This window comes from Myripristis murdjan, chromosome 19 (genome assembly GCF_902150065.1).
Source record: "Myripristis murdjan chromosome 19, fMyrMur1.1, whole genome shotgun sequence".
NCBI lineage: Eukaryota > Metazoa > Chordata > Actinopteri > Holocentriformes > Holocentridae > Myripristis > Myripristis murdjan.
This window is the reverse complement of record NC_043998.1, coordinates 28060657-28074694: the sequence shown is the minus strand read 5'-3', so window position 1 is coordinate 28074694 and position 14038 is coordinate 28060657. Positions and strand designations below refer to the sequence as shown.

The following is a 14038-nucleotide window of genomic DNA, read 5'->3' as shown; positions in this document are numbered from 1 at the left end:
CTGACGTGATTAAATTTTGGCGTCCGCTTCATTTTATTACAGCCTGTACAACAGGCTATAATAAAATGGCAAACTTAACAAATGCAATGATGTTCTTGTGTTTTTGTGTTTTTACTTGCTCCCACGTTCCTTTACCCCCTGAGCGGTCACACCTGGAGGAATTCAGCTCTACCTGTCATACACGCAGCACATCTGTGCAGTGCAGTGAATTCATGGGATTCAGCGTCAGATGTGGACTTGAGCCATTGATGTGTAACTTGCACATTTATGCAGTCGGCAATTCGTTGCCAAGCATTCTGCCTTCTCTTCACGGTGGCCGCGGTGTTTGATTTAGTGTGTAAATGTTGTTTTTCCTCCTCAGACTTTTCCAGTAGGCTATAATATGCTGCTCCTCCGCTGTGAAACACGCTGTGTGTTTTTCCTTGTGGCTCATGTTTGTGATTGGTCGGCTGCCTCAGACTCTGCCCCCTATGCGTGCGCGTTCACGGCTCTTGATGAGGTAAACCAGGATCGAATGAGCGAGTTGATAACCAGCATCGTGACACCGCTTATCCCTGATCACCATGATCTCAATTAGTGTAGCTGGATAGGTCTAACAGGCTCAGGAGCTGCACGTCAGCCAGACGACTTTAAGGGCTTCACTTCACTGATCTGAGCAGGACTCCATCTGAGCTCCATGAGGTGTGGGACAAGCAGAGCAGACGCTCACCAGCGCCCCCTATGGAGGCCACCATCACTGTGTGGATAATGAGCTTCAGACAGCAGAAAAACCTGCAGCACTGACCTCAGAGCTGCTGTTTGCTGCTCAATCACTTTCAGCTCATTTTCAGAGCAACATGGAGCTCAGAGGGACAAAGGACACTCTGCTGTTTCCACCAGGGGGCGCTGCATGGGGACAGGACAGCTGAGAAAACACACTTTGCTTTGCAGCGGGTGGAGGAGAGCCGCCTTAGGGTCACTGAGTGTCCTCTGAAATTTTCTTTTGAATTATTAGTGCCTGGATGACTGGATCATCATCCTGAATCCTAAATCATCCAGTCTGAGTTCTACAGATTTAAATCACACACACACACACACACACACACACACACACACACACACACACACACACACACACACACACACACACACAAACACACACACACACACACACACACACACACACACACACACGCAGAGCCACAGGCAGGAGGGAGTCAGCATGTCGTTCCGTGTTCTCACCACTAGATGGAGACAAAGCGCCACTGATGACAGAGGAGCGGCTCAGAGCCTTTTCAACAAAACAAGAACCAACTGAGAATCACCTCACAGTGTGTTTATGAGGACGGAGAGGAAAACACACAAACAGACATCTGAACACACACACACACACACGCACACACACACACACACACACACACACAGTCACAGTCACAAGTGAGCATGTGACGTCAGCTGAGTCATGCCGCATTCAGGTGGTGTCGGGATTATCAGACAGTTCAGCTTCCCGGCAGGAAGTGCACGTGAACGCCTCACCAAATCGCCCAATAAAGTCTGGATTTAACACGAAGTGACGTTTCAAAGTGTCAGCTCACGGCACGGAGTTTTCTGTGAACGAAAACAAATCTGCTCTGTTAAAACCTCAGCGGGCCACAGCGGAACATTTCAAAGTAAAAGTCACGTCTGAGGAGATTTTGTCCCCAGATGCTTTGTTTTCCTCTGCGGGGGTTTAAATGAAACAGGGAGCAGTGTGAGCTGACTGGCCAAAGCCCTCACGGCATCAGATTATAATCTCATGACGTCCACAGTCCCAAAGCGCAGGGATGCAGGTGGGAACTGCTGAATTATCCCATGAGTCCGATGAGGACGTGAACGCAGCACAAGTGAAAGTGAAAGTTTGGTTGAAGGTTCGGACGAGCCGCGACCAGGAGGCTCATCATCATCATTAATGTTGGACTGTCTCACTGTCATGATGTAGAAGAGCTGCACACGTTTAGACGGCAGGAGAGGATTTCTGTTTGAGCTTTGAGTTCAAGTCCAAGAAGAAAGAAAGAAAGAAAGAAAGAAAGAAAGAAAGAATCTTCTGCTTCTGCTGTGAGTCGACACTTTTGTCTGACGTCATTTTCAAGCTTCATTTTCACTGTTGAGTTCATCTGTTAGAAATAAATGTAAAAAGTAAAGCAGTGATCATTTTCTTTGTGGTGATGAAAAAAAAAATCTCATCAGGCGGTAAAAACAAATGTTAGCCAGTTCTATCCGTCAGACAGCACGTTTTTAAAGCCGTTTAATTCCATTTATTCCACAGGAAATACAGACTGATCTGTACTGTGTGAAACCCGCCACTGGAAAATTAACAAATGAATAAATTAATTAATAAAAAAAATACAAATCTCTAAATAGTTTGCAAACTGAGCAGGCCCCCTGTGTTCCCAGGGCCCTGAACAGGCCTGTGGCTTTTTCTTTTTGCAGCCTGAACAGGAGGCAAAGTGTTTCCTGTTTGTCAGGGGGAGAACAGGCCTCTGCTCCCTCAACACAGAAAAGAGAATAAGGGCCAAACCTGTGGCTCCTTAACAAGAAAGCATCATCTGCTTTGAAGCTTTGATGGAAAGGAGTTTGTGTTTTTGTGCTGAGGCTCTGTTCTCTGAGAACAACAACAAGAAAAAGACATGAAGGGAACACGGTGCGCCACCAAAACTACTGAAAGAAAGATTTGCAGGTTTCATGACGTCACCAGGATTTGCTGGTGAGCGCAGCGTCTGGAACGCAGCCTCTGGATTGGACAGAAACAGGAAACATGTCCATGAGCTCTGCTGCATTCACACTCTTTCATTTGGGCATTCCTAAAGTGAATTTGTGCTTCACAAATTATTTGAGAATCTGCATTAATTTGTGCAGATCATCAGCGGCTCCCGGCTCCTTTACAGAGACCAAACGCTGCATGCATGAAACTGGTCGCCATGACAACTTCAAATTAAAATGTCAAATTTCACTGTGAGGTGATAGAGACTAAATCAAATATAGAGATATTTCTTGACCAAATCCCTCTATATGGTTAATGTAGGGATGACTGCTGTTGCTCTGGGAAAATATTCAGACACTGAGATTTTAATTCATTTTTTTAAGTCTTTATTTTTCAGTGAGTGTAAAATATATTCAGTAAGAAAGACGACATTCACATCTCAGCAAAGTGAGTCAGGAGGAGTGAAGAGCAACATGTGATCTATGAAGACAGGGACAACTGTGTGTGTGTGTGTGTGTGTGTGTGTGTGTTTCAGTGTGTGTGTGTGTGTGTGTGTGTGTGTGTGTGTATTATTAACCCTCTGTCACCTGTGTAAATTCACTTATTACTTTCTGAGACATGGTAAAAAAAAAAAAAAAAAAAAAAAAAAAATGAGCAAATCAGCAACAAAAAATACAACAAATAATTAGCAAGATGTTAATAAAAAAAATTACATTTACATACATGAGATCAGTATAAAGAATGACCAAAAATAATAATAATAAAATGAATAAAACATACTTTTGCAAAATAACATTGTTGGAAATGAAGAAGAAAAAAACTATTACTTATTATAAATATACACTAAATATAAAATAGCACCAAAATAACTGACGTTTCCACAAAAATATGTTGAAACACACATTATTTATGTGCAGCTGCACTGACTCCATTTAATACAGTTAATGCCTGTTGTCCATTAGGAAACTAGAACATCAACACATATATCATCCCTGGTGTGTGTGTGTGTGTGTGTGTGTGTGTGTGTGTGTGTGTGTGTGCACCTTTTAGACTTAAATCAGAAGATGAGTGACTGTGAGGAGGAAGAGGAGGGCAGAGCAGAGTCTGCAGTGTCCAGCTGTCTGTCCATGAAGAGTGACTGGTCTAAAGTTCATCCTCCAGGCTTCAGTAATGGACCTGGAGCTTCAGACACAAAGTAAGACAGCTGTTAGACTGTGAGCCTGATGGAATATGATGACATGAGATTATATAGCAGAGCAAGTAGAGAGGATATCAAGAAAAGAGACTGCAAAGAGAGAAATGACTGCTCCCTGCTCTGCAATCCAGCTGTTCAACCAGAACACATCTGGCTCTGTGCTGTTTTCCACAAACTGTGATGCTGTTTGATGTTTTGCACCAAAACACCTGAGAACATTTCCACGTGCACCTGCACTCACAAGTTCTTCACACACCTGAGTCTGAAGTTTAGATTCACACTGACTGACAGAGAAATCTGATCCTGTGCTGCTTAGACTGATGTGCATGTCACACACACAGCGGCCACAGCCCCACACACACACACACACACACACACACACACACACACACACACACGTTATTGGGTCTTCACTGGAGTCGTAACCATGGTGACTAATCTCAGGGTTAAGTCAAGGGGGTGTCGTGCTCTTTTGCTTGTTGAAAACTTGTTGCAGTGAGTTTCCTCCTCACCCTGTATTGTGGAGATTTTTTGCTTTTGTTGTTGGTCAACTTTTCTTTTGCAGATTCACAATAAAAAGTACAAAAAAAAAACATGAGCTGTCAAGTATTTGTCAAAATCTGCTGCAGAAACTCAAAGTGGATGTCTTGCTGCTTGCATGGACATTTAGTCTTCTAAATAATATCTTAATTGCATTGATATTAGAATATTGCAGTCCATGTAAATGTAGTCACAGAAAGTGACATAAGAGACATAAGAGCTTATGACATGGTTTTAAATAAAGATTTTAAGATTTGAGTTAAAACGTAATGTTGTCTAAACATAAACAAAGTGCTTTCATCTCCACAGGGACAGGAAGAGGACTCGAGGTGATGTGAAGGAGCAGCTGTCCTGCTGTGCTTTGTGTCAGGAGCTCCTGAGGGATCCAGTCTCCACCAGCTGTGGACACTGGTTCTGCAGACGGTGCATCACCTCAGACTGGGACCAGTCTGATCCATCAGGAGATCCTGCCTGTCCCCAGTGTGGAGAAAGATCCAGAACAAGACCTGGACTGCAGACACCCAGTCAAACCAGCCCAGTGGACAGCGGTCTGCAGGAGGTTTTAGACGAGCATAAGATCAGTCTGAGGAGGAGATGTGAATTTGTGACAGAAGGAACTGCTGCAGCAGGAACTGGAACCCCCCTCAACAGGATCTACACTGAGCTCTACATCACACAGGGAAGGAGGGAAGAGGTTAATACCCAACATGAGGTGTGGCAGCTGGAGACAACATCCAAGATGGATGACACTTCAATCAGGTGCCAGGACATCTTTAAACCCTTACCTGGCCAAGACACACACATCAGAGTAGTTGTGACGCAGGGCGTTGCTGGCATTGGAAAAACCTTCTCAGTGCAGAAGTTCACTCTGGACTGGGCAGAGGGCTTGGAAAACCAACATGTCAGTCTTGTGGCTCTGCTTTCATTCCGGGAGCTGAACTTGATCAAAGATGAGCGCTACAGTCTTCTCCAGCTGCTCTGTGTTTTCCATCCAACATTACAGACGGTCACAGCAGAGAAGCTCGCCGTCTCTAAAGTCGTGTTCATCTTTGACGGCCTGGATGAAAGCAGGTTTTTATTGGATTTCCAGAACAATGAGGTCGTGTCTAATGTCACACAGACGTCATCAGTAGACGTGCTGTTGACAAACCTCATCAAAGGGAATCTGCTTCCCTCAGCTCTCCTCTGGATAACTTCCAGACCTGCAGCGGCCAATCAGATCCCTCCTACATGTGTCGACAGGGTAACAGAAGTGCGAGGGTTCACTGACCTCCAGAAGGAGGAGTACTTCAGGAGGAGATCCAGTGATGAGGAGCTGTTCAGCAGAATCATCTCACACATCAAGGCATCCAGGAGCCTCCACATCATGTGCCACATCCCAGTCTTCTGCTGGATCACTGCTACAGTTCTGGAGCACATGTTGACTACAGACCAGAGAGGAGAGCTGCCCAAGAGCCTGACTGACATGTACTCACACTTCCTGCTGGTTCAGACACACAGGAAGAAGCACAAGTACGATGAGAGACATGACAGGAGTCAGCAGGAGCTGATGGAGACTGACAGGGAAGTTCTTCTGAAGCTGGGCAGGCTGGCGTTTGAACATCTGGAGAAAGGCAACCTGATGTTCTACCAAGAAGACCTGGAGGAGTGTGGTCTTGATGTCAGAGAGGCCTCGGTGTACTCAGGAGTGTGCACAGAGATCTTCAAAACCGAGTGTGTGCTCTTCCAGAGAAAAGTCTACTGCTTTGTTCATCTGAGCATTCAGGAGTTTCTCGCTGCAGTCTACATCTTCCACTGCTACAACAACAGGAACACAAAGGTACTGGCCAGAGTCATGAGAACACGCAAGAATAAAGGAGTTTACAATGAGCCATCGTTGGATATCTTCCTGAAGACAGTCATGTCTCAAGCCCTGCAGAGCAAAAATGGTCACCTGGACCTCTTTGTCCGTTTTCTTCATGGCCTCTCACTGGAGTCCAACCAGAAGCTCTTAGGAGGCCTGCTGGGGTCCAAACAGAGGCGCTTAGGAGGCCTGCTGGGGTCCAACCAGAGGCGCTTAGAAGGCCTGCTGGGTCAGACAGAGGGCAGAGCAGAAGACATCCAGAGAGTCATCTACAACCTGAAGGCAATGAACACCTTCAGTGTCTCTCCTGACAGAAGCATCAACATCTTCCACTGTTTGATGGAGATGAACGACCTCTCAGTACATCAGGACATCCAAGAGTTTCTGAAGTCAGAGAACAGATCAGGGAAGGAACTCTCTGAGATCCAGTGCTCAGCTCTGGCCTACATGCTGCAGATGTCAGAGGAGGTTCTGGATGAGTTGGACCTGAAGGCGTACAACACATCAGATGAGGGACGACGGAGACTGATCCCAGCTGTGAGGAACTGCAGGAAGGCTCAGTAAGTCCTGATGTGAAATCAACATTATACAAACAGTGTAGAGCTGCTTCCATACCTGACACCATCAGAAATACAATAAAGATATGTAGTTCTCTAAATATTCAGGATAAAGGATTGATTCTGTGAGAAAAAATATACTTCAGGCAGTCCAGGGTAAAAAGAGGCAACATGATGGTGATGCTCATAGCAGCTCACCCCTACAATACTTCAAAATCAGAACCAGGTTTTTTCTGTGTAATTGAAGTTGAGCATCAGGTTTCTACTGCTTGGTTTCTTCTGTATCTGAAGGAAACTGAATCAGGTCAACTGGACTTAGTTATATGTCTAGAAGACGTTTTGCCCCTTATCCAAGTGGCTTCATCAGTTCACGCTGTTCACTAGACCACACTGGTAGTCTTACTGCCAGTCTGGTCTAGTCAACAATGATGTTACTGCTCAGGCAACAATAGAAAAATAAACATGACTTGTAACAAATAATCTGGAATGAACTTCTCACTCAGATGCACTCAGGAACAAAGAACAAAGAGATCCTCCTCACCCGAAGAGCAGAGAGGTGAAGGAACTCAGGAGACTTAATACACCTGTGTGAGCTCCTGTCTGCAATTAACACACCTGTGACTGATAAACAACCGAGCTGATGAACAGTCATTAGTAATATGGATGTGTTTTCTGTTGTTTATCCCTGTATTTTATTGCAGGAAATAAAATTTACTTACTTACTTACTTATTCATATGATGAGCGAGCAGGCTGAGGCCAATAACAGAGCAGCGAGGAGCGTCTAATAAGTTGAGAAAACAGCATCCCTTTACTGTAATGCAGCCTTTAAAAGCAGGAGAGGACAACACTGAAGCCATAAGATATTACCATATCCCACATGATATCTGATTTCATATCACACTATGCATATTATATCAATATACTGATGGGCCCACCTCTACTGCCACCACCTGGTCAGTCTGTTGAAATGCTCATAACTTTGGCCCTGATTGGTCCAGAGACTGGGTGCTGGTGTCATGTGATGCAGAAGCTCTTGTTCTCCAGTTTTACTCTGAGAAGATGGTAGACTGAAGGCATCTGAGGACTTTTCACTGAACCATTCATTTGTTATTTATGGACGTACCTATGGCTGTTTTCACTTCTACAGTATTTAGCACTGAATTTGAATTATTTTAGACCTTTTATCATTTCTTGCTTTCATTTCGTTTGTTTATTTGTGCTTTTAATATTTTGATGTCTTTTCATTTGTGTTATCTTTATCTTTTCATTTACTCTGATGGTTTTGTAAAGCACTTTGGAAATTTGCTATAAAGGTGTAATATAAATATGAATTGTTATTATCAGTATTACCATTAATATAATTGTTATAATAATGATTACATTGGTTTGTTCTTCCTTTTTGAATATTTTGAAAAATCTCTGTCTGATAAATATCCAAAACACTGAAAATTATAGCTACATATTTTATTCTTTATTCAGATTGAGTGACTGCGGGTTGTCAAGGAGCTGCTGTGCTTCTCTGGCCTCGGCTCTGAAGTCCAACCCCCATCTGACAGAGCTGGACCTGAGTGAGAACTGGCAGCTGCAGGATTCAGGAGTGGAGCTGCTGTCTGCTGGACTGGAGAGTCCAAACTGCAGACTGGAGACTCTCAGGTCAGACAGCACTTTTTAATGATGACATAAATATATGGATATTGTTTTAATCATATAGCAATCAATCAATAGCACTAAATGTCTGTAAGGCTGATATTGCTGTGAAGTATATGTTGTGCTTTTTTAAAGTCGGGGCTTCTGGTTCTTTTAGTTTTTGTGAGGATGGTTGGTCAGGTTCTGTATCATGGATGCATGCATGCTTTGTGAGGTTTGACAAGTAACTAACAACCGTCTCAGCTGGTGAGCTCTTTTTGACAGATCTCTGCTGTGATTTGTGGAAGAAAATAAAACACATTAGGGCTCATCAACTCCATTTGTCCAAAGGCCAGAATGTTTTTAGGCAGACACTGCGGGGACCAGACTTTACAATGACAACATATTCATTTATTTAAGAATAATTAGCCTATTATTGTTTATAGGGATGAGCCGGATACTCGGCTGAAACGAGTATCCGGTACGGATATAGCACTTTTGCCGAGTACGAGTATTATCCGAGTAATATGAGTCAATATCCGCGCTCATGATGAATGAAAATCTTCATTGGGTAGCTGACTGTGTCCACGCTGTGTGATAGGCCAGTCACACACAGCGACCCTCCCCTACACACACACACACACACACACAGTGACAGCCTCTCTGTCACTCTCTCAGGTGTGACAGCTCACGTCGTGCCTCTCTTCAGTAGCGGTCAGGTGTTTTCCAGCTCGTTCTTCCCTCGGTCTGTAATCACTGATAGTAACAGACGCAGTGCTTTTGAGCAGAGGTAGGGTTAGGGGTTGGGGCTGAATGCGACTGGTGTCACGTCTCTCACTGCCGACACAGCGGTTGGGTTTTTTTTAACCATCTGCTCGCTCTTACCGGCTGGTTTCTGATATAAAGTCAGTTTGAAAACTTTGCTTGTACCGGACGCGGTGCAGAGTCACAGTCTTAACACACACACCACTTACACACATTAGCTGAACACACAAAGTAGGCTATATTATTATTTTGATTTTATTTTGGCTGCATGCACTGAGAGTCTGACACTTTCTCACTGCAGTTCATAAAAAATAAATATAGTAGTAGTATAAATATTACAAATTTAGCTATATATCTATATACATATAAATATATATCTATATCTATCTATCTATCTATCTATCTATCTATCTTTCTATACAGATATATAAATATATCTATCTATCTACCGTATTTCACCAATTAATCGCCCGGCCGCAAATAGCCGCCGGGTTCTTATAAACGCCTGGGGTCTGCACGCATTTTGTGTATTAAACGCCCACCCGAATAACCGCCGGGGCGATTATTTGCATCATAATGAGGTAACCCAAATTAAGGCTATTCACCTTATTTTTGCAGAAGTAAACAGTTAGCCGCACAATAACTGTGCGGCACTTCCGTTTTCTGTCAAAATAAGAGCGCTAGCTAACGTTAGAACAAAAGGGTGTACAGTAATATTAAATCGACCGACTGAAAATATGTTGGACAGTAACTATCATCACAATAATGACCTGGTGCAAAAATAAATAAAGGCCTGCAGCGAATAGCCGCCTGGTTCTTTTAAACGCCCGGGGTCCAAGTCGATTTTGCATATTAAACGCCCGGGCGATTAATTGGTGAAATACGGTATCTATCTATCTATCTATCTATCTATCTATCTATCTATCTATCGATATATCTATCTATCTATCTATCTATCTATCTATCTATCTATATCTATATATATAGATAGATATAGATATAGATATAGATAGATATATATAGATATAGATATAGATAGATATAGATATAGATAGATATATATAGATATAGATATAGATATATATTAGGTCTGTGGATCGATTAAAATATTTAATCAGATTAATCACATGATTGTCCATAGTTAATCATGATTAATAGCAAATTAATCACATATTTTTTATCTGTTCTAAATCTACCTTAAACAGATATTTTTCAAGTTTTTAATACGCATATCAACATGGGAGTAGACAAATACTTGCTTTCTACTAATGCAGCATGTTTATTATTATTGCAATGATGACAAATACTGTCCAGAATCTCCAAGTAACAAAAGATGTAAAAATAATAATAATAATAATAAGGTGCACATAGTAAAAAATAAAAAAAGGCTGAAATTATAAACTCAAGCCCAACAAATAACAGATGGGCATAACTGCAACATTACATTGTAATGATGTAGCCACCCATCTGGCGACCACTGTGGAAAGTTTACAGGTGGTAGAGGTGTCCACTGGCAGGGTTGCCAACTCTCACGCACTGGCCGCGACAGTCACGCATTCAGCCTCAATCTCACGCTCTCACGCTCAAGAGAGAAATCTCACGCCAAATCTGACTTTTCTATTGTAAAATTTTCCACTCCTCATGTGTACTCATTTGTGAGTATGAACAAGCTCAAGTCTTACATAGGCTCTAAACCACTCCAGTTTCTGATGTGTTATATTTTCTCTGATTGTTGATTCGCTGAAAACATTACTGTCATTATGTCAGTGACGTCCGTCTGCTGCTCGGGCGCTGCTAACCGCTCGATATAAACAAAAGTCGGTTTATAATGAAAGTACGGCAGTCTGAATGCGCGGCACACCCATTAGATCCGGCAGACCTGGTGCCGGCCGGTCAGGTCTGACAAGTGCTGCTCCGGCTGTCAATTGGATGCTTTCTGAAGAAGGAGGAAGTTACCTCCGGCCAGCACTGCGCCGGCAACGGCCGCGGCACCCGGTCTGCCAGATCTGACAAGTGCGCCACGCACACAGACTGCCGTACTTTCATTATAAACCCACTTTTGTTTATATGCAGTTGCAGCAGCACAACGGACAATGACACAGACAACACGGTTGATTAGGGTTGGCCATTTGCCGGTAATCGCGCTGTGCGCATTAAACAATTTTGCAGAGGCAGGAGGAAAGTTGCAGAGTGGGCAAAGGTTCAAACACCACCACGTTAATCGGCCGTTAAAAAAATTGTCACCTTTAAAAGGATTTTGCGTTAATTAGTTAATAACGCGTTAACTTCCACATCCATACTTTATATACACATATATATGTATATTATTATATATAAAGTATACACTACTCACAAAAAGTTAGGGATATTCGGCTTTCGGGTGAAATTTCAGGATGAACCTAAAATGCATTATAACCTTTACAGGTGAACTTAATGTGACCTTCTGTAAACTTTTGAATGCACATGTCCAACTGTTCAGTGTTTCAGTACTTTTTGCACAAGTTGCTGTTCTCTAACAAGGAGCTTAACGGCAAAATTCACAACAGGTGTTTGATCCATGAATCGACCAATAAATTTCCTGGTTCAATTAGAATTGGTATTTAAACAGTCTGATCAGCAGCACCTCGCCATTGCGAGGCCTCAAACAGGATGTCCTCAGACGGAAGTGGCCACTGAGCTTAGAGTGTCACAGAGTGTCATCAGCAGGTTGCAACAGAGATACAGAGAGACTGGAAGAGTCACAGAAAGGCATAGAAGTGGACGTCCTTTGGCCACATCCCACACTGATGACCGCTTCATTGTGAACAGTGCCCTGCGGAACCAGATGATGAATGCCACTCAACTCCAGGCACGTTTAAGGGAGGTGAGAGGCACCCAAGTGTCACGTCAGACCATTCGAAACCGTTTACATCAGCATGGTCTGCGTGCTAGACGACCTGCAAGGGTACCTGACCACACCACCAGGCACAGGTGTCATCGTCTTGCATGGGCCAGGGAGCATTTACGCTGGACGAGGGACCAGTGGGCCTCAGTGCTGTTCTCTGATGAAAGACGATTCATGTTGAGCAGAAATGATGGCCGCCAACGATGTTGGAGACGTCAAGGAGAGCCCTATGCATCAGCCACTGTTGTCACCAGACGAGCCTTTGGTGGTGGTGGTGTTACTGTGTGGGCAGGTGAGTCTAGTCAGTACAGAACTGCCCTACACTTTATGAATGGTACAGTGACAAGCCCATACTACCTGAATAACATCATTAATCCAGTCATTGTGCCCCTGCATGAACAACAAAGGCCTAATTTCATCTTCATGGACGACAATGCTCCAGTTCATCGAGGTCGTATCATTAGGGAACGACTGCTGGAAACTGGGGTACCTCAAATGGAGTGGCCTGCACTTTCTCCAGACCTGAATCCCATAGAAAACCTATGGGATCAGCTGAGCCGTGTAGAGGCTCGGAGCTCTGTACCCCAGAACCTCAATGTCCTGAGGGCCGCCCTTCAAGAAGAGTGGGATGCCATGCCTCAGCAGACAATAAGTCGACTTGTGAACAGCATGAGACGTCGTTGTCAAGCTGGAATTGATGCTCAAGGGCACATGACAAGTTATTGACACTGACATTTTTTGTTGTGGTATATCCACCACTGTTGTTGGCTTTTGTTTCAAGAAATTGTTTGAGATGAGGAAATCACCAGTGTATGCTTCTACTTAAATGCCCTACTTTCATGATATAATATCACTGTAGTGTGAACTTTTTACATTTTCCGTAAATTTCACCCGAAAGCCAAATATCCCTAACTTTTTGTGAGTAGTGTATGTATATATATATATATATATATATATACAGTACAGGCCAAAGGTTTGGACACACCTTCTCATTCAATGCGTTTTCTTTATTTTCATGACTATTTACATTGTAGATTCTAACTGAAGGAATCAAAACTATGAATAAACACATGTGGAGTTATGTACTTAACAAAAAAAGGTGAAATAACTGAAAACATGTTTTGTATCTGCTCTCTTCCTGTCTTATACTTGTATTTTTTATTCTTCATTCAGACTGAGTGACTGCAGCTTGTCAGAGAGCTGCTGTGCTTCTCTGGCTTTGGCTCTGACGTCCAACCCCCATCTGACAGAGCTGGACCTGAGTGACAACCAGCTGCAGGATTCAGGAGTGGAGCTGCTGTCTGCTCTGGTGGAGAGTCCAAACTGCAGCCTGAAGACTCTCAGGTCAGTAGAGGGGTGGAGTCAGTCCTCTGAGGTCAGTAGAGGGGTGGAGTCAGTCCAGGCGGAGCAGCTTGGTTGCTTGGTTCTTGTGCTGGACACAGTCAGTGCAGGCAGCATTTCCTGGGAAATATCCAAAGTGCTCAGTGGCCTCAGGACTGGACAGAAAGACAGAGAGAGATCAGCCAATCAGAGCAGCCACAGTGTGTTGGGATCATGTGCTCAAGTTGACCTGCAGGTGATGATGATGATGATGATGATGATGATGATGACGATGAAGAGGATGATGGTTTTGTGTTCATCCCTACAGGCTGGAACATGTAAAAGACTGGATTCCAGCTGACAGCCTGAGAGGATGTGAGTACTGAGACAGTATGAGCAAGCACACACACACGCACACACACGCGCACACACACACACACACACGCGCACACACACACACACACACACACACACACACACATACAAAGTACAAATCCAAACAAGGCTTTACAGAAAATGTGAGCGAGCTGAAACTATATGTGTGTGTGTGTTTCCAAAAGCAGCTAAAATCAGCTGACAGGACAGAGA

General features: G+C 43.6%; 1 protein-coding gene across 1 annotated transcript; it reads left to right on the top strand.

The window, feature by feature from the left end:
- Positions 1 to 5028: 5028 nt before the first annotated feature.
- LOC115378091 (protein NLRC3-like) lies at positions 5029 to 13469 on the top strand (the record flags this gene model as incomplete). The annotated part of the gene is made up of 4 exons (XM_030078228.1): positions 5029 to 6440; positions 6507 to 6857; positions 8335 to 8508; positions 13304 to 13469. Coding segments are annotated over 4 exons (2103 nt in total), but the record flags the coding sequence as incomplete, so codon positions are not given.
- Between the last annotated feature and the right edge of the window lie 569 nt (positions 13470 to 14038).